At 45.5% G+C, this 21,027-nt stretch overlaps 1 protein-coding gene across 1 annotated transcript; it reads right to left on the bottom strand.

Moving 5' to 3' along the window:
- Nucleotides 1–1,712: 1,712 nt before the first annotated feature.
- fignl2 (fidgetin like 2) lies at nt 1,713–17,950 on the bottom strand. The gene is made up of 3 exons (XM_079273021.1): nt 17,830–17,950; nt 16,109–16,249; nt 1,713–6,174 (listed from the first exon to the last, which is right to left on the bottom strand). The coding sequence occupies exons 2-3, from the start codon at nt 16,131–16,133 to the stop codon at nt 4,127–4,129; spliced, it is 2,073 nt and encodes a 690-aa protein (XP_079129147.1). The 5' UTR covers nt 16,134–16,249; nt 17,830–17,950; the 3' UTR covers nt 1,713–4,126.
- Nucleotides 17,951–21,027: the final 3,077 nt, after the last annotated feature.

The following is a 21,027-nucleotide window of genomic DNA, read 5'->3' as shown; positions in this document are numbered from 1 at the left end:
ACATCAAGTTATTTAAAATGTACTATAATGCAAATTATTCTTCTAATCTTGACCAGCTAATAAACCCAACTATATACAGCTAATTATTCTGATCAATATAATTTATTTGAATTATTGTGAAATGTTCTAACACTATCAGTTTTTATTACAGCTGTATCGCAGTGAGGAAAGTGTGGCAGGGCTGTGTCTTGCTATTCACTGCCACAGTATGAGTAAATAGGACAGCAGCTCATTAGCATCTTTTATTATCCAATTACAAACTCTGCTCGCCTAATTACCTCCAATCAGCAGGGAGAAGGACATGATTGACTTCCTGCAGGACAGGAATCACTCAGGACAAAAAGGACAAACTGGTGTTCAGTTGCTTACTGGATGGAAAGTGACTCACAGACTGTGGAAGTATATAGAAGGCAGGAGTTAGTGTGAGCAGTGTCTTTGTCCAACTATTACACATTTTCTTACAGCAATACCACCATGTGGAGGTAAAGCCTTTACAACGTTGTGACTGTTGCAAGTACAAAAACATGAAAAACTCCAGCCGGTGTATTCAATGCTTGATTGTCAAAAATGTTTCCTGTAGTGTGGAGTTAGTATGGAAGATGTAAATGTCCCTCACCTCATATACCAATGTCACATATCAACATGGTCTATTCCACCTTTGCAAGGTTATTTTGTTGTTATTATGTTATTAACAATGAAATATTTTTTAAACAGCTGCAGAAACAATTATCCTTCATCAGAGGATGAAGGGCGGCCTCAGAACAAGGTTGTGCTTATAACAGAGCTATGCATCATTATTAGACGATTAATTACTCTGTCATCAACACCACCAGCATTACTGTTCTGCTGGGATTCAGTCGCAGATGTTTCGCACTCAGCTTTGACACCACTATCCATAACTACGGATCCGGTTTCATGCCTCGACTAAACTTTCAATTCTTGGCACAGGGTTCCTCAGATGTACTTCTTGTCTTAGTTAGTTGAGTCTTTGAAAGATGTCAGGAAAGACCAGAAATAGCACAGGGCGGGCCGCTGGGACGAGCAGTTGTTTACAGACAGTGACAGGGATGGAGGACCTCTGAGCTCTGGCGCTGGGCCTGAAACCTCAGGGTTGTGCTAGCACTGCTTCTGTTGCTGTTCTGGACGCCGCAACACAAAAACACATGCATGTGCAGGCTGGCAAACTGATGTGCATGTAGACACAAAAAACACACATGCATGGCTTTCATTCTAATCTTTCACCCGCACAAATATAAAACGCTCACAACACATGGCCTCAACTGCAAAAATGCTTGTTTCAAATCTAACAGCACACCTTCGCATGAACCCACTATGTATAGTTCTTTTGTCACATTGACTTTACCTGCTAATGTGTGAAGTCAAATCAAAAACCTTTGGCTGTAGTCCTGTGTGTTTCTACGTGAAACGATTTAGCAATCAGTTTAAGTAACTGTGTCGACCTTAACATTGGGGTCAAGCCAGGCTACAGATACAAATGCATGTGGAAAGCACCACCATCATGTAAATTCTGCACTCTGGTCAATTGCAGTCCCTCTACTGCTGAAAGGGGAGAAAGAAAACAAAGAAATAACCGCAATGCAATATGGACAAATTCTGTTTAATATTGTGTGATACTCTTCTCTTAAAATACAGTCTTTTCTGAGGTAGACCATTACAGTTGAAGAACATTATTATCATGTTTAAAACAGACGTCAAAAAAAAGACATGAAATAAATACTTTCATGTACAATATGCCGCAAAAATGAGGTAGAAATGGTTTCAGAAAATGTACAACAACCAAAAACAAAGTTACCGCCAGAACGGATTAAAACATGTGAAAAATAAAAGCTAGTTTTATTGGACAAACTGTCTGGAGTGGTGGGCGTAACAAACATCAAAATGTTAGCTACTTGTACCTTTAAGTCATCATTATTATTTACTTACATGTGAATAATCGCTAGCGTTATCGAGACCATGCCGCTTGAGACAGGGGTTGTTTTGTAAGTTGTAAATGTGTTTTCAGTTTCTGAGACTGTGATCAGTATGCACAGAGGGGGTCACTCTAATTGATCTGGCTGTATGGCATGACTGAAGCCACCAGCTGGAGAGGGACGGCTGCGCTGTGATATAGGGTTGCTGGACATCAATCAGACCACTTCCACTCCAGAGGAATATAAGGTATAAGGGAAGGGGAGGAAGAAGGGGGGGGGGGGGGAGGCTGCAGCGCCACATGGCCACTGGGGCTCGTGGCCAGGGGGCAATCCAATCTAATGAGATTGCACTGGGGAGAGAGAAAAAGAGAAAAATAATGATGAGGGAGGGAGAGACAGAGGGAGGAAGGGGCAGTGGGAAATATTACATCACTGTGTGTGTATACCTCCTCAGGACCATAGCAACAGTCTAACATGAACGACCTCCGTACCAGCATTCCAGTGACCGGCGTTTTCCAGCTTGTTAAAACAGAACTGTGGGACTGGTGGAAAGGGAGAGATTTGTCTGGATTGTCTACATGTTGTGGTCATCCATAATATGTACACGTAAAGTGTGAATTCTTAGACTTTGGGATTTGCTGACAGGTACATAAAGACTTTAATCTTTAAGCAGATTCTTCATCTGTGTTTTCTTTGTTTTCTTATTGTGCTCGGATGTCCACTGTGTGTGCACATTGTATTTACATTCATAAATGGTATTTTGCAGCCGTAAAACTAGCAACAGCAGACATGCATATACAGGATATGTAAACACTAAATAATACAGGGATTAGCAGTGAACAGTTTGTCCAACAAAAAAACAAATATTTTCTGTATACGACATAGCATTTCTTGAAGACAATCATCACTCCACCATAAACTACAATAAAAATAAAAAGGGTTAAAGAACAGAAAGGAAAACATGTTTATATATTCATATATAATAATACATGGATTTATGGCATCAAATATCCTTTGAAATACCTGAATTACATTCAATGTTACTCTTTGTAGCATATTCAAGTTTCTCTCCGAGGTAAAAGCCCAGCGGTGGTGGGTATTACAAGACTGTCAGGTTTCTCCTCGCTATTTTCTCTCGCTCCACGCCACTCTCTACTAAGACCCTAAGATTACATACATTCTTTATTTCATATTTCTGAGGTAAAGAAATTCTTCCTGAGCATTTCAAAACAAGACTACATACTAAGAAAACAAAAAGGAGTAAGTGAAAGAGAAAACAGACACGCTGTAGGTACACATTTTGTTCTGTAGGTGAGATTCTCAGGATAACTGCAGATGATGAGGAATGTGAGATCAATGTGTGTATGCGGAAGTTATGATGTCAGTGAAATGTAGTACTCTTGGCGACTTGAATACAGATATGTGTGAAGTATTTCTACGACCAAAAATGCAGAGTGACTGCAAGGTTTTACTTGAACAACTCAACTCCTGGGTAGGACAGCAGCGTGTTTCGATTTGAGAAAGATGAATTCATTTATTTATTTATTATTATTTTGGGGACCAGTCCGTTTTGAGAAATAGAGCAATACTGTTGATGCATTTGGTTTGAAATATTTTTGGTCAAAACTTGATTTGAAAATTTGGTTTACTTGAATCTTTCTGTCTGATCCCGAGCTCTTCTTACTGAATAATTAGTGACAATCCAATGACTAAATCAACATTAAGATAACATGGAAGTGGACTGGCAATAAATAGGATCCTGAGAGTAGCAGTCAAAGGGGGGATCTTCCAAACCCTGATTATCCATAATCTTGGACCAAGTCACCTCGCAACAAATAATTGATTTTGTCCCGGACCAAATCTAATCAGGATCTCTGAGAGTATCCAAATAGTATATAATCTGATTTTCCCATTGGCCAAAAGACTAATACACTACCCCACTCAACAAGGCCTATTCCTCTTTATTTTCTTTGGGGGAAAAAAAGTATTGTGGATATTCATACGGGAAAAAAACCCCAGCACACCATGGCATGCTTCTGCCAGTAAAACAACGTAGTCAGCTCTCTCGTATCGTTGAGCTTCTCTGGCTCTTTTGGCTGCATAATCTGTAATTACAGAACAACAAGAAAACATTCCCATGGCCTTCCATGTCAAAGCAAAGACGAGGAGTCCAAGTACAGTGACCGGCTGCTTTCTCAGTGGTTATACATCTTGCTCCACTCTATGCAAGTGTCCAGTTCTTTTGTGGTGGTGTGTGGGCGCACCTTGCAGAAGGCATTCTCAAAGTCCGTGAAGGCTGGGGGTTTGGAGGATGAGGGGTGGCCATGCATGGCCCCAGAGGGGGAGGATGCTGAGGAGAGTGCCTGCTGGCAGAGCTGCAGCAGCTCCCACACTGAGAAGCCTTCTGTGCGCTGCAGCACAGCACTCAGCTCCCTCTCGCTTAGGCTGCAGCCCTGGGGCGACAGCGCCTGCAGCAGCACCTGCCTGCGCATACCAACATCTGGCAGCCCAACGTGATATCGTTTGGCAAAGCTCCGATGCACTGCATCTTGCAGCAGATCTGGCCTTCCGGTGGCACATATAAGAATCACCAGACCTGTGGTCCCCACCTGGGCTTTCTCCAGGGTGGTCAGCAGCGTCTGCCTCAGCCCCTCCTCTTCCATGGCCTCCACCTGGCTGAGCAGCACAACTGAGGGCTGTCGTGCCCCTGCCACCTGCAAAAGAGAGCCCAGAATGTGCTCTGCCTCAGCCTTCCCTTTAGAGGCCAGCACGGCTCCACTCAACCGGTAGAAGGAGGCCCCCAACTGTGAGGCCAGAGAACAAGTTAGCGTCGTCTTACCTCCTCCTCGGGGGCCAAAGAGCAGGACGGTTCTCGGAGGCCGCATCACTGGACTGGGCCTCAACACGGGCCACAGCAGGTCCTCCTCCAGGGCAGCCTTGACATGGGTGAGCCCAGCCAGCTCGCCCCAGCCCAGAGCTGGGCTGCAGTCCAGTAACTCCCCATTGACAAGGTCCAACAGTCGGGGGTCTGGGCTCTTCATAGTCTCAACAGTTGGAGCACACAATGGGGGGCGTTTGTGGGCCTGGGAGCGGTGCTGTTGCTGCTGTTGGATGAAGCCCTGCTCTGCCACGCCATTTTCCCCCGTCATGCCTGCAGGGGGGCTGTACTCCCCAGCTGCCCCATATTGAGGAGACACCAGGGGCTGGGAGGATGGCTTACTGGCCTTGAAGGTATGAGGGTCTGTGCTGCCTGAACTACTGAAGCCATTTCCCCGGCACTCTGTTTTGTCATTCACACTGTAGGGTGAGTTTCCCCCAGCCTTCAAGGGGTCATAGCTATATTTCCTGTAACGAGACCCGTCTGCGCTCTCATCCTCTTCTATACTCATCTCAAATGCTTTTCTTTTTAATGTCCCTTCAGAATCAGATGTCCCAAGGTTGGTGATCTGGTAACTATAGCTGCCTCCTACAACTGTGGGCCTTGAGGGACCTGGAGTAGGGGCTGGCAGACCTGAGGGAAGGTAAGTTGCAGAGGGGTGGCTGTAGCTGGGGGCAAGGCTGCTCTGGGGAGGGTATGTGCTAGGGGGGTAGCTATAGACAGGTGTGGTGGGGCTATAGCTGGGCACTAGGGTGGGGGTGGATTGGAGAGTGTGGAGGGAGGCAGGGGGAAGTGCTGCACCGGGTTGGGGACAGTACCCTGAGGAGAGATAGGTGCCATTGTAGCTAGAGGGGTACTCACTGGAGCCACTGCAGGAGCTGCTGCCACTGTAGCCCGAGTCTGAGAGGTTACTGTTCACCACCGAAACACTACTAACCCCTGGAGGGCCTGCGGATGTGGCTATGGCCTTTGAACCGGAGAGGCTGTCATGGCCTCCAGGGGGCACCAGGGAATAGGAGGCATCGGTATTGTGCGTCAGTGGCCAGGGCTCCAGCTCAGCCTTTGGGGTGTTGAGGCCCCCAAAGGCCCCTGGCTCTGGGTAGGCGCCCAGAGTAGGTGCCCGGTCATACGGCGACTCAAGCACGCCAGAATATTTCTCAGCATAGCGCTTCAGCAGGTTGGAGGCTGTGAGAGCAGAGATGTCATCATTGGCCCAGGCGTGGTTGTAGCCGCTGCGACCGCGAGCAGAGTACAGTTCTGACTTGTGGGCTGGAGAGGAGGTGGTGGAGGAGACGTCCAGGTGCTGCTCAGGCCACTGGCTGAGAGGCTGGGCATGCTCTGGGTTCCAGTGCATCTTTAACAGGCCTGTCAAAAGAAACACACAGGGGAACCAGGTCATGATTTTCCTGTAGTTGCAATTATGTCAGAACATAGTCTGTTGGTGGAGTAAGAATGAGGAACTTTGGTGGAAAACTGAGCTGTGCAGCTTTGCAATCATGGATGTAAATACATCTGGGTCAATTTAGCATCTACGATTCCTTTCCTGTGACTAAAAAAATAGAGAAGAGCTTTCCTATAAGATTGTATATATAATATACTGTTATAATAATAGATCATTTTTGTGAAATGACTCTTCCAATGTTACATTTTGAATTGTACACATACTCTGCAATACTTGTGATGCAGCAGAAACTTATTTTATTTGTTCACCATGCTGCGACACCTGTACCCTCTGTTTATTCCTTATTTACTTTCATCCAGAAATAGTCAAAAGAATCGTCTATATTCGGTTTAAAATTAATTAGTAACTCGACGGTGCAAAGCCGTATTAGCAGACATTTGTCAATGACCACTCTCCTGTGCACAGTGACACATGGAAAGAAATAGTGAAAAGAAATTGCCTTTCTTCTGTTTGGAAAATAATCTTTTTCCGTGTTGCCATCATTTATGCTCGCAGAAGGGGCTCACATTTCCCAGAGAGGGATAGGAAGGTTAAGGGGCGGTGAATGGAGAAAGAGAAAGCTGCAGAAAGAGAAAGAGTACAGGCAGATCAGTACGTTGGATGTGTTGTTTTGCAGTTTCCCATGTTGGAGTATCGCAATAAGATCCCCACCACTATTCTCTGTACTGCTAACATCTGCAGGTCTCCCAGAGGACCTATTGTTATCTCCCCGTGCATGTTGCTCTGAATGCCTGCTCTCTCCGCCCTGCACCCCCACCTACCACCCACCCACCGTACACCAGAGCTCCAAAGGCCCAGTGGCCGGCTGGACAGAGGGAGGGAGGGAGGGAAAAAGAGTGTGTGTGTGTGTGTGTGTGTGTGTGTGTGTGTGTGTGTGTGTGTGTGGACAGTGGTGTGGAGAGAGTGAGAAAGACAGAAAGAAAGAAAACGAGAGAAAGCAAGAGGGGGTTGGGTTTGGATTTGCAGCATAGTGTGCTATTCATCAGCACAGTCTCCCATGGAACATTGGGAAAGTGGAATGTCTGTTCCTCTGGCTGACTTCAGCACCGGCTGAGCTCTGATTGATCATGGCTGCTACGCACCGAGCACATCGCTGAGCTAACAGCAGAGAGGGCAGTCGAAAGAGAGATTTTGTTCTATGGATTGTTTTCCCTTCATGTCCCCTCATGCAAAGGTCTTAGTATCCAGTGAAACATTCAACGGACATTGCATCTGAAATGAGCGGAACGTGCATATGTTTGGGGGTCTAACGACTCAAGTAAACAATGCATCTGCTAATCTGTGTTTGCACACTATTCTCTTTATCTTCTCAAGCCCATGTTTGACCGGCCACCATGTTCAACTGTGAATTGTCGCATCTGAAGAATACATGTTTATGCGTGAGTTTTATCACAGTAGGATAGTAATAGAATTGTGTATTTCATGACTCGCGCTACCTCTTGCTGACGCATTAGCTTGACATTCCATACATAGCTTGGCATTATTGAAGTGTCATGATTTACCCTGAGGTGAGCCAGAGACAGGGAGGTAAAAAGGAATAGAGCAGAAAGACGTCATTGCCGGCCTCTCTGCCTTTCCTCCAGTGGACGGCTGTTGATTCATTATTCATGGCTGTCCGCGTGTGTGGAGCCAGGCTTCTTATTGCTATTTAAATCAAATCTCAACATCCACAGCCTGCGATTCTGCTGCTGCCCTCTCTAGCTCACTCCTTAGCTTTGCCCTCTTTCTTTACCCGCTTTCCAAACCTCACCATGTGTGTTTTCAGATTACTCCCGTTATTTATTCAGTCAGATGAGACCAGCAGACCAGATGGCCGTTGGATTATCATGTCCTTCATATTCAAATCCACTGCCTTGAATTCCCAATGGCCAAACCAGTTCAAGTACTTCCCTAAGCTTCGGTCAACCCACACACCCTCCACAGCAAGAGGTAAAGGAACATTCTCACACTCTGTTCACTGTTTTTTACAAACATGCTGAAGACATTTGTCTTGTCCACACCCAGATGACCACATATTTCTGTGGTCTGACTCGCAGGTCTTTGTCCGGGCTGCAGAAACCATATATGTCCTGCAGGCCCTTCCCATCTGCAGCCCAAGCAGTGAGCAGGCCCAATAATGGGGCCTGTGTGTGACAGAGATGGATGAGAGCCCAGGGGAGCTCATAAAACCTGCAGCGGGGAGGTAGGGATGGAAGAGGGAGGGGAAGGAGTGGACAGCAGGCGCTTCGTCCTCTCCAAGCGGACTGGAGCGGACATTAGAGGACTCGGTGAGGCAGGCTAACTGCTGTCCACTCCATCATCAGAGTAGCACCGATACAGAACGGACTTCTCTCACACTACCCCCTTGGCCAGCGTAAGGACCAACTGTGCATAACTGAAGAACCATATTACATCTGAGAGTAATTACTTTCTAAAAAAAGTGCATTCTACGCAATAATTCTTTCTGGATGTACGCAGTGAGTTAGGTGAGCGATAGGCTGCCATTCACTTCCCTGATGAACACAGCAGGGTTGCAGAGCAGTTTAGCCCTTTCCATGTGATTAGATCTTGGCCTCGGCTGGATCGTGGTTTTTCGAGCAGTGGCGCTCCACCATAACCTGAGCAAGCTCTAATCTACACTTCTGCTTAAATCAGAGCAATCATGTAGATTAATTCACTAGAGGGGCAGGAAGAAAGCTAAGATTAGAAGCAGGAAACCAGGACAATGCGGACGCACTGTGGGTCGCAGTGCAATCATTAGTCACTCAAATATAGATTTCACTGCCAGGCTAGATTTTTAATTATCCTATTCAACACAGAAAACACAAACTGCTAAAATGATTTGGTAATTTTGTAATCCAGATGTAATGTTCCAAATTTCACTTGTACAATTTTCATCTCCAAACGCTTTAACATTTCTCTCTCCTGCTACACCCCCATCAACTGCATCTTACTCATATTAGAGGTGGAATATGGATTAATAAAAAAACACATTTACTAAGAATGAATAAGGACCTCAGTACGTTTTAAAATGGCTATCCTGCACTCATTCAATCATTTTGGAGGTCTTTGTTGCTATCAAGTAAAGCTGCGCTGTGATCTAGTCAGAAAGGAGTCTGTTGGAGTATCTAATATATTTGATCATCTGTCAGTTGTGCTGTTGAATTTATGGTAAACAGCAATTGGTTGAAGTATACATAAAATAGTGAGGAGACTACTTTTCTGTTGACCGATGGCTTTACTTGGCTTCAAGGAGCGTGATAAGAACCTTATGTGTGTGCACATGAACCTTCCCACTGTGTGTGGGTGTGTGTGTTCTCGGCCCCAGGAGAGACAGATGTTCTTCTGCTGACCGCCTTACTGTCTTCGCGGCCATTGTCGTGAAAGTTCGTCCAGCAGACGTGCGCGGCTCTGCAATCCAGTTGGCCCTGAGACAAAGCCTAAAGGATCCTATTGTCAGGGGCCTATCTAATTATGGAAATCTTATTAATCTATTCAGCAGCAGTCCACTGACAGCTTTTGTGTCAGCCTGGGATTTATTGAGGGACCTGTGTGAGCTGCATCCTATTGTAGGAGTGCGTGATGAAGACAGTGGCATGGCTCTCTTCAGCAGAAACCAGCTTTACTTTGAAGCCCTAAAAATCTAAATTAGACTACTCATGGCTCAGAGGGAGCATGTTAGGTTCATTTGAGATTTCTGTCTTTAAATGCCACAATCTGCCATCTAGAAAGTCCCCGAATGTCATGTTGACTCGGTGTAACCGGAGCAGTGTTTGGCCTATTTAGGCTGGTAGAACTCTAGACTGTGTTGTGGTTTCCTATAAAAGAAGTATTAGTGGGTGAGTTGAAACGTTATCTTGGCAGGAAGCCTCGAGACGGAGGGCTCCAGTGCAGTTTCACTGCTCCCCTGAGGTTGCTTTCCCCTTCTCCCTTCCCGGCACTTTTGTTTTCCCTGCCCCGAGGAACAAAATGGACACAGATGCAACAACCCTTCTGGGACAGTGCGCTATTAAACTGTGCCGATTGTGAAGAGGGCGCTTGTAAACAAGAGCACTGTGGATCAATCAAATCAGGGCTCTATTCATGGCTGAGATCGACCCCCACCCACCGAGAGAAAACGACCAACATCCACTCCATCGTACAACCTCCACACAGGCACGAATTAGGGAGAGCATTGTGCTTGTACGTAGATCTATAAATCCTGTCATCCTCTCTTTCTAATCTTATATAAAACATTAATAACTAGAGCTTTCATGATGCAGACCTGCTTTGCTGGTCAACTTGACAATTACAAAATATATTGCACCAAGAAAAAGATAAGAATCTACTGCAGGATTAAAGCTGTTTTTGTCTTTTGTTTCCATGTACTTGTCTTCACTCCTTTTGTAATCACATTATTGCACAATATAGAAAAGAAGAAATAAATAAAAAAAGAATCTAAACGTTGTCCTCATATGGAGAAACTGCAGCAGTACCCAGCTCTTTCTGCTCTAAACGAATCTGCGGACCCCAAAGACCTCCACAATGGAAGGGTAATTCTGTCTGGGGTGTGAACTCACTTTGCCAAAAACAAAATTCTTTCAATATTTCTAAACAGAAAGCTGCAGTGTCCAATTGTTTTGTGAATGCTGCTCCGGCTGTTGTGGTAGTATATGTCAGGGATTCAATTTAGAAACATCTCAGAAACACTTTAAAAAGAAAAGCTTCAAATGAATGCAGTTACAATACAAAGAACAGAGCCGTACCGAATGACAATGACAGGCAGAAAGTGGAGAGAAGGGCAGCGTGTGACAGACACTATATTTGTGCTGATAAATCACAAACTCGGTGCTGTGATCACTGCATCAGTTGTTATGTATTCACAAGTGCAAGCTAATCAATGAGTTATAGGATGAAACTCCTGCTTGATGCACATAAATATGTAGAAGAAATGACGTCTTTCTCCAGCATTTTTTAAACACGTCTGTGCTTTTCAGCAAACATATCCAAAACAACTGCTTTGTACAGTCATGAGCTGAGTTTTGTGTGCAAAGGGAGGCGCATTTAGAATCTGTTATTTATTAGTGTTTGTTATCTTGATTTGTTGTTCACTCTTGAAGCCCCTTAACTTGTCTGTTCTCAAGTTCACTGTGATTTATGACACTAATATCAGCCAGGACATTCTCACTCGTCTCCTGCCGTCCTGCCGCTGCATACTGCATACCTGGTCTGTCATAAAAACACCAATCTGAGAGGCCGGCCACAATTCACAGTGTGGCAGGTTGAGACAATGGAGAATTGTCTCTGGATGTTTCTCTCACTTTGGTATGAAATACACATTTCACAGCACAGGAAATATGTATATTGTACAATATTCCCCCCACAGATGCTGAGTAACCTCATCGTGTGGGGTTTTGTCAAAAAACTGTTAAAGGCAGTTTGAGGTCAGTCCTAGAGGCCCTTCCCAAACAACCTTAACACAGGGATAATGCGCACACCGGACAACAGGGATCATAATTCATCAGACATGCATAATTGGGCATTGCTAGGGAAAATTATTATAAATCTGTGTGTTAGTCACAGGGCTACTATCAATCAAAGGAAACACAATCCCGCACTCCCTCTCTGCCTCTCGCTCCCTCTGGCTCATCTGCGCTCTCTTTCATGGCCCTAAAAAGACGTAATAACAGAAGAGTGCGGGAGCTCTGGTGGGGAGTTTTCACACCTGCTGCCCAGTGCACAAGCAGACGCAGCTCTTTTCAAACACGCCTCACCAGTCGAATCCCAGGAGGAAGGAGCCCATCTCCTGCAGTGGCATTGAGGGATGTCCTCTGTGTGTGTCTCTCTCCCCCCCGCCCCCCCATCGCTGTACCTTCCTCTCTCTGTACTCAGATATGACACGTTCACTCACTCTATTTTTTGTTTCGTCCCCCTTTGGGACTGTTGGGATGTCAGAATAGTTTTTGTCAGTGTGTGCACCTAATAGGGTTGTATTGGAAGAAAAGGAGTATTTTTAAGATAATTAAAATCATAGCGCCCTGGTACTACCACTAATATTGATCGAATAAAACATAATTATTGTTCAGAACCAGTCAATAAACGTAATAAAACCGTGTGGTGAATCTCAAATTCATTAGCGGGCGAACGAATATTCGGAGTCATTAAAAGTTGTTGTTTTGCAGAGGAGATGGAGGGGAGCAGCAGCCAAACTACTTGATGGGATTTGTTAAACATTGATTAATTGACAAACGTGTTTAGAATTGCTAATGATAGTGCAGCAAAAAGCAAACTTCCATCTGAGAGCATGCTCATTTTACAGCCCTTTCCTCAGCACTCTCCAAAACTAGAAAGCCTCCAGATTAATTGCTGGATACGTCACTTCATGCTCGTAATTTTAGAAACAACTCCCCCCATCCCCCGTGCCTGCTAACGCACGTCCACAAATGGCAGAACCCTGTCCACCACCACCCCCGTACAACCCGCCTCCCCTTCATGAAAAACAGGGGCCCTATTTTCTGTGACTGCAGGCTGGCTTTAGGTCATTGTGTCCACTAATATATCAGAGAACAGCTGTCCAAAGGCTCTGTGATGACCAATCACCCCTTCCATCTGTCTCACTCGCCCAATCTCTGTTCTATCTCCCCCTCCTCAGCTCTTTTCCTTGCAATCTCCTTCTTGCCCCGATTCTCTGCATCTCCTCCTCCCTTATTCGGCCCCCATTCCCAGTGAGCATGTTGCATTCCCTCCTCTCTGTCCAAATCCCCAGGCCCCTCTGTGTTCCCATCTCATACTCTCAGCACATGGACAGCTCTGGGATTTGTTGTTTTCTGTTCGTACACACCCAAATTATAGGAAGCTCAATATATCAACAAACACATTTCCCTCTGTGGCAGTGCATTTTTTTTTTTTTATCCCTGCACTACAAACACCGCATAACGATTAAAGTACGTTATTTCTCAAGCGTGGTCATTTACTAATTAGCTCTGCTAGTGTGAAAGAAGTTGTCTCTCATTGTCGAGCTCTGAATTCTGCTGCCTCAGGAATCCAGTGAAGTGTTGCCATCCAAATGAGCCTCACCACCTTGCTTCTTAATTGGGCCCTTAACGGGAGCGGAGGTCTCCTTAATGAGCTGATGAACCCGCAGAGAGACAGAGCCCAGGGCCAGTGGACTCACAGGGCCCTGGGTCCCTAAACTTCTTTTCTTGTGGACACAAACGCATGCACAACATACACACAGACACAACCACACACACACTGGGGGCTAATTAGAGCCCATTCACACCCTACACTAATGATCTCGGCGCTTATTCAGACACACACTTTGGCAGGCTGTGTGTTTACTGAAGGGCCTCACGGGCCCCTCCACTGCAGCACTCATACCCCTCTGCCTACAAAACGAATAGACGCTGGCGCAGCCCTCCAGCCTGCTCCTTCAGGATGAGATCAACTTCTTTTTTTTTTCTATACAAACTACTCCATGACTTAGTCGAGTCATTCACAAAGACACTTGCACAAAACATAAAAACAGAGCCAGCGAGAGAAAGGAGAGCGAGAGAGGTCAGTCAGAGGAGAGCTATAAAAACTGCCAGATTTGGACTCCGGTGTGTAGTTGCTCTGTGTGTGTATGTGTGTGTATGTGTGTGTGTGTGTGTTGTTTTAAAAGAAAAGGTATCGCTACACCAGCGGGGGCCCCAGCAACAAGAGTTAGGGCACTCTTGGGTTGGCGGCCTGGGACTGATTTAAGAGTGTGTTTGAAGTGCAGATTACAGATTCTTTGCACCAAATCCCACCAGGAGTATCCATGGCCCCTGGAATCTCTCTCAGGTTTCTTCTCAGGTCCGGCCATGGCTGCTCACCCCAGCTTGAAGTCCTCCGGACTGGCCGGAGACAAGAGCCAAGGGCCGGACACACGGGGGGAACAATGGGACACACACACACACACACTGGCTTAATGCTGGATCCAAATCATTAGGACTCGATGTGTAGGGCAGTCCTGATGTCAAAGAGTGAAGTATGTTGGTGGGTGTACCTGTCCTAACTATTTCTCACCATGTGTGCATTTACACGCTGGGACCCATCTATGTGCAGGGGCAGACGTGCCAACAGCAGGAGTCAGAAATAGCATCGTAAAGTGTGAATGCTCAACATTCCCACAAATCTTTGTTGGGGATTCCAACATGGAGGTGAGAGACTTCGCATGTCCGGCACATGCAAAGACCCTCACAGTTGTATTTTTTACTCAGCGGAATCATGACTACAGTCTTTAAGGAAAAGACAGTGAGCTGCAGTGTCACCAGTGAGCACAGAGGTCTGTTTGTGTGTCACTGGTCTGAGAGTCCACAACAAGACTACATAACACTGCTGTTTGCGCTTATACGTTCCCTCTGTCTACACACACACACACACACACACACACACACACACACACACACACACACACACACACACACACTAGCAGGCTGTTCTGAAACGAGCTGACCGCTGCAGGACAGAGATACTCTCCACATGAAGAACTGCGAAGCTTCTTGACAAAGCAGAGGAAAACCATCATTGTGCATCCCGAACGTAAAAGCAAATCACACACAAAGGCAAGTAGCGTACCAGAAGATTCCCATGAAGGACAAGCCCTGTGCAGGCGCTGAAAGCATGCTAACTATTCTACCAGCAGCTTGTGACATTCTTGGACGTGCTTTCTTCTTCAGCAGCAGGGCGAGTGTGTTCGGTCAGTGTGGACTAGCAGGGTGCAGGGAGCTGAGGGAACAACCACTTAAACAGGCCTTGATGGGAAGCAGAATACGTATATGCATGTTCTTGCAAATTATTGGTCCATCAGTTATATTTGAAGCAAATCCACTGGATTTAAAAAAGGTATAAACATCTTTAAAGGAAGAAAAAAAAACATGACATCAACATCATCAAGAGCCACTTGTGAAAGGACATGTTTTGTAACAACACATATGGTCAACTACTTATTCGGCTGGCAACGATTTGAAATTGCACTCATCTTGTGAGTGAGCGAACAATAACATTCGCTATTTCCAGGGTGACATTTACAAAGCAAAATTTAAAAAGCAAACAAAGTGTCATGGTTACTGTCAAACATCGGCTTTCATCAGGCTGTTTTGTCCAGTATGATTTCTCATTTTTCTCATCTCTTTTCCATCAATTATTAAGTAATACTTTTTAATTGAACCATTCTGTTTGATTTTTCCTTCTTTTCTTTTAACTGTCATGCCAATAATGCTCCTTTGAGGCAAATTAAAGAGCTGGAAAAAAGGGGCTCTGGAGGCCGAGGCCACGGAGGCAGCCCCATGCTGGCCGGCAAACAATGCTGTTTTGGAGAGCCAGAGCACTGGACTCAAATGAAACCTGGTGAGAGGCTGCAAAGGGGAAGGACAAAACTGGACACGTCGGGTATTAGGTCAGCATTGAAGGGAGAAAGGAGAGAACGGGGAAAAGGGGGGAGAGCATTCGGCAGCATGTGTGGTGTTACGTCCTGAGCTGTATTGGTAAACTGACACTGGCAGAACCGAGGGGTTTCTATTGCTTAAAGCATCAGCCCTCAAACCTCCCTCTGTCCCTCTTCCTTCCCCATTGGTGTCTTCTGCCTGTTGATGAAACATTCAGACAGAGTCGGTGTCCGGGGTTTAGCATTTCCACAGTGCACGTCAAGGAAAAAGTCAGGTTTCTGCAATGAGGCTTGCACATTTCCACAGTTACCTGTGCATTTCTTCCTTGTTTGCAAAATACTGAACACAGCGTCTACTCCCACTTATTTTTAGAAGTGGGGGGTTCATTGATTCAGGCAAAGTCCAACTAAGTGAAGTGGAGCTTTTCAATGTGGTAAGGTAGAGAGAAAGAAGGTTGTAGTGTACTCACTATAGGGGACAATAGGACTCAGCATTCTGTGGAGCTGGTCTCAGTAAGGCGGAATGCTGTTTTGTGAAAGCCAGCTAAGGTTAGCGTCCGTCCGGCTGCAGTCCATCACTAGCATGAGCTCGCACTGACAACAGAACAGCCCTAAGAGAGAGGGAGAGAGCGAGAGAGCGAGAGCGAGCGAGAGAGAGAGCGAGAGAGAGGTGAGGCAGTTACAGGCTGCTGCACAATGTCTGGACAAACACTCACATGTCAACCAACCCTTTCGCACAAGCTCACACAGCAACACAAACTTAAACACACACAAACACACAGTCCAGAGTATGATAGAATTACCGACCAACCTGAGAACCCTATCAGTGTAACACAAACAGAATCCACACACACACACACACACACAGTCTGCCAAATTGACACACAGAAGGGTATTCATTATAGGCAGGCATTAAGCTGATTGTGAAGCTGTGTTCAGCCTCTAAAGAGGGCTTTCTAAACCTGCCTCACAAAAAGAGTCATGCATACCATTGCTCTGTGCACTGGGGCAATAAAGACTGCATTCTTAGGAGACCGGACACTTTTGGAGCTGCATAAGCAAAATGCAGAGGAAACAATGTTTCTTATCATTATAAAGTTTAACTTTGCACATTTAAAAAATGAAGACGCCTCTGTTTGAGGTGAATTGACAATTTGAATCATGCAGTTAAAAAAAAAAAGAAAAATGTATTCAACAAACTATGATTGTCCAATTTCAAAATTAAATATACGGTAGTCTATCTCTATTCTGGTTTGTGTTGTAAATGTCATATTTTAATCATGCACAGTTTAATACGGTTTCTCTCTATTTATTCTGATGTGAGGCACCTCTCTGAGCAAACCAAGGAGATTAACAATAATCTGGAAAAGTATTTTTTTTTTCACAACGGCCATTTGGGTGCTTCCTCAATTCTGTGGAAAACAATCTATATTTTTTATCCTCATTGCTGCTATGCTGCTTCAGAGGATATAGTGTAAATCAATAGAGGTGACTGAAATAGTCTTCCAGTATTTAAAACAACAAATAAACCTGTTTCTGTAAATATACCAAGTATAACGAAACATGAAGCTAAAGTATCTACTGAAAAAACAAAATCCCTAGCAAAGCATAATACAAAGTCAAATATATAAAACAACTTTAACAGTATTTAACAGCAGTAATTCAACATTTTGATATTTATTGCTTTACATTATTTCACTGTCACAGAGAATCTCTTTCTTAATATGTATAAAAACAAAACAAGTCATAAAAGCCAGTTCATATTCAATCATACACTGTTTCACATGGAACAGAAATTACGCAATGACTACACGGCTGTCCCTGGACACCAACAGGCTTTACGTACAACACTGCCTCCGAATACGACTCCTTCTGTTGGACAGTCAACTTTTAACACTCAGCCCAGAATAACTAACTGCACACGGGCAGCAAACCGCAACTTCCACTTAAAACAAACACAATTCTGTCCTGTTCAGAGAAAGGCTGAGAGGAGAAGGCAGATTTCAGAGGTTTGGTTTGCTCAGAGAAATGTCTCATGATCAGTGGCCAACGAGGAGAGCTGCTATAACACGCTCAGCACCAGTCCACCTCCAACTTCAGCCAGCCAGCGGAGCCAAGTCAAACAGCAGGGAGAGCAGCAGGCTGTGACAGCAGATCAACACAGAGATGCAGAGAAGACAGGCAGCCTTACCTATTCATGCCTGCATGTCCCCCATCAGATCTGAAAGTGCTACGATAATCCCTGGAGCAGACCAGACTCGTGTGTACACTGCTGCTTTTTTTCCACATATGGGACACAACTCCACTCTTTCTCCCTCCCTCCCTCCCTCTCTCTCTCTCTCCCTCTCTCTCTCGCCAGTGACAACAGAGTGAGTACTCAGCTCCCCTCCCCCATGGATCTCCCATCCCCCTATCCCTCCCTCCCTCCCTCCCTCCCTCTCTCTCGCTCTCTCTCTCTCTATGCTAAAAGCATTTAAGCAGGGAGAGAGAGAGAATGAAGGGAAGGCAGCAGAGAGGGTGGGGGACTGACCAATCCTGCTGTGGAGGAGAGAGAGGGCAATCATGCTGAAGTTTGGACACAGAGGACAGTGGAAAGAAAGAGTTTTCGGTTGGAGGGAAATGACCAGGGTGAATTTGGTTAGCCCCAAGAGGATTAAGAAAGAGCAGAGGGAACAGTGGTGAGATTGTGGTGAGAACATAACAAGGAACAATCTCTTACTTCTTCTCTGACTGACTAAACAGATGATGATCAAGTCAGTTGAAAATGTAATCATTTAGTTATTACACTACTTTACTAAGTTACTGTGAGGAACTTTTAACTGGTTATGAAACAGTCTCAATTTAATACTGATGACTCTCTATGATCTACATAAGAAAACACGACCATCAGCGAGAAGATTAGCTATTTTTAATAGCTTAATACTAATCATTCGATCCCAGCGGAATGTCATGCAGGTTCATCAGAAACGCACTTAGCTCAGACTCCAGCTGCAACCAGCCCACCACGGCCAGACCCAGATCCGACTTTGCTGCTGCCATCGTCCTGCAGTCCAAACCTCCGGCGGTAGGAGGAGAGCTCAGTGCCCGGCAGCAGCGGCTCCACCGGTCCCGGCTGGGAGCCTTCACTGACACCACACTGCTGGAGGCCCGGGCCATATTGCTGGGCCTGCTGGAGGGAAGGGAGGCAGGGTTCAAGGAAACACTTGTATGGGCCCAATGGATGGGGAAGAACGACAGAAGATGTGTGTCATTTTATCTGAATTTTATACTCTGAACTGGAACTTTCTTTGCTACATTCGTCACTGAGCAACTTTCAACTTTTATAATCCTATCGGCTATATAGTATAAAGGGGATATATAATATAGTAGCTAATTCCTATAGGAAATATTGCGGGAAAAAGAGACTGATCATAGACTTTTTATCACCCAAGGGTTCCACCGTCCCAAGCATCAATAGCCTAATTCCCAGCCCGGACTACTCCATGCAGTACACAACAATTGATCGAGCTACATCCCTCATCTGCAACGCAGGTCACCGAGCCTGGTTGTCTTAGGCAGACGTCACCAGCGCCTTTGAAGTCCTTCCCATCAACCCTGACGACTAGTAACTTTTCCGTGTCCTTTGGAAGGGTACATATTAGTATTGTGTCTGACCTTTCGGTACAAGAGCAGCACGAACATTTTCGATTGGTTATCCGAAGCACTCTCCCGGATCCTGACAAACGTCCATAAACTCCTTTACTTCATCCATCTCTTAGACGACTTCCTCACTGTCACGCTACCTTCCTCAAACCAGCACATGGCCTACACACTCTGACTTCTGCACTACAGAAACTCTGTGCTCCTCTTTCATCACAAAAAAACGCAGGTCCTAGCACGTCCTTGAAAATCCTTGGCATCTGCCTAGTCTCCGTGTCACTCCAAGCATCCTAACCTACCAAGAAAATCCATCGGTTCTCATTACTCAGCTCAAATTTCCTCCTGGCCCTCAAATGTACCAAACACCAACTCCTTTCGCTGCTAGCCTTCCTAAACTACGCTACCCGTATCATCCCCCAAGGTCGATCCTTCTTGTCACACCTCCTCTCAGTTGCCGCCTCTGTTCCAAATCTCAACGACCACGGTGGCACTAGTTCCTTTCCTCTTGGAATGGCATCTCCTTCTTTTATGTCAACTATACCATCAAGCCAGAAGACATCCAGCTATTCACAGACGCTGCCCCTTCCATCAGCTTCGCCGGTGGCAAGTGGTTCTCAGCCGAATGGCCACCCGAATTCTCATCCCTCACCTCTTCTTCCACAATCTACGAAATGTATTCCGTAGTCATATCAGCCGTTCTTTAGGGGCAAATCTATTCAGACAACAATCCTTAACACAGGACGGTCACATTGTTTCGCTATAATGCAGTTCATGTGGAGACTCACTTTGGTTTCGGCTCAGCATCCGAACCTTTCACATCCCAGGTCACAAAAACATGATTGCCGACTCACTTTCCTGTTTCTCGTACCAGAAATTCAGACTATTGGCACCAGCCTCCGACCCTCTGTCGACTCCGGTCTCACCGTTTTCAGCAACCATCTTCAACCAACCCCGACCATATCATTAAGGTTCTCGGCCGCTGCTCTTCCCCCGGCATACCTCACATACACCGTTTCAACCTGAACGACATAAGAAACATCCACTCGCATCTGTCTTCATGAAGATAACTTTTTGGGACTCTGAATAATCAGAGCTTCCGAAGAGACAGCCTCCACTCAAGAAACTCCACTTCCCCAGTTCCCAACACCCACCCATTCACTTCCACTTTAACTCAGTTTCAACATCCCTCCCCCTAACCCCCTTTTCTTTCTATATTTCTTCCTTCCTCTTTCTCTCTCTCATTTGATTACAGGAACCACGGGGGACTCTGCATGATCAGATCTTTCGAAGAGACAGCGCCCACTCAAGAGTCTCCACTCCCTCAGTTCCCACCAGTCATCGGATGTCAGCGGTCCATCATTGCTCTCCTCCATCCATCATTTCATGATCCTCTCCACCCTCCTCGTCCCTTTACCCTACATCCCACGACCCTCATCCCACAACCCTCATCCCATGACCCTCATCCCTTCATCCCCTATCCTAGATCCCCTCATCCCACAACTCTCATCCTCCCTTCCTCCCTCAACCACATTTCGCTCCCGAAGTCCATCCCTCTCACTTCAACATTCAATAAACCATTTGAAACTCATATTGTTTTCAGTGTGGTCTTACTATTTTAACAGAGACAAAAGGAGTATAATTCAGAAACCAAATGTATTGGCTCAAAAAGAAGAAGAATTAAATTATTAAAACTTAAAACAGTGTTAGCCAGGGAAAATACAGTTGGAATATATACAGTACCGGTATATAC

The sequence above is a fragment of the Melanostigma gelatinosum genome, assembly GCF_949748355.1.
Source record: "Melanostigma gelatinosum genome assembly, chromosome: 8".
In the NCBI taxonomy this organism is placed as follows: Eukaryota; Metazoa; Chordata; class Actinopteri; order Perciformes; family Zoarcidae; genus Melanostigma; species Melanostigma gelatinosum.
This window is presented reverse-complemented; position numbering and strand designations above follow the sequence as displayed.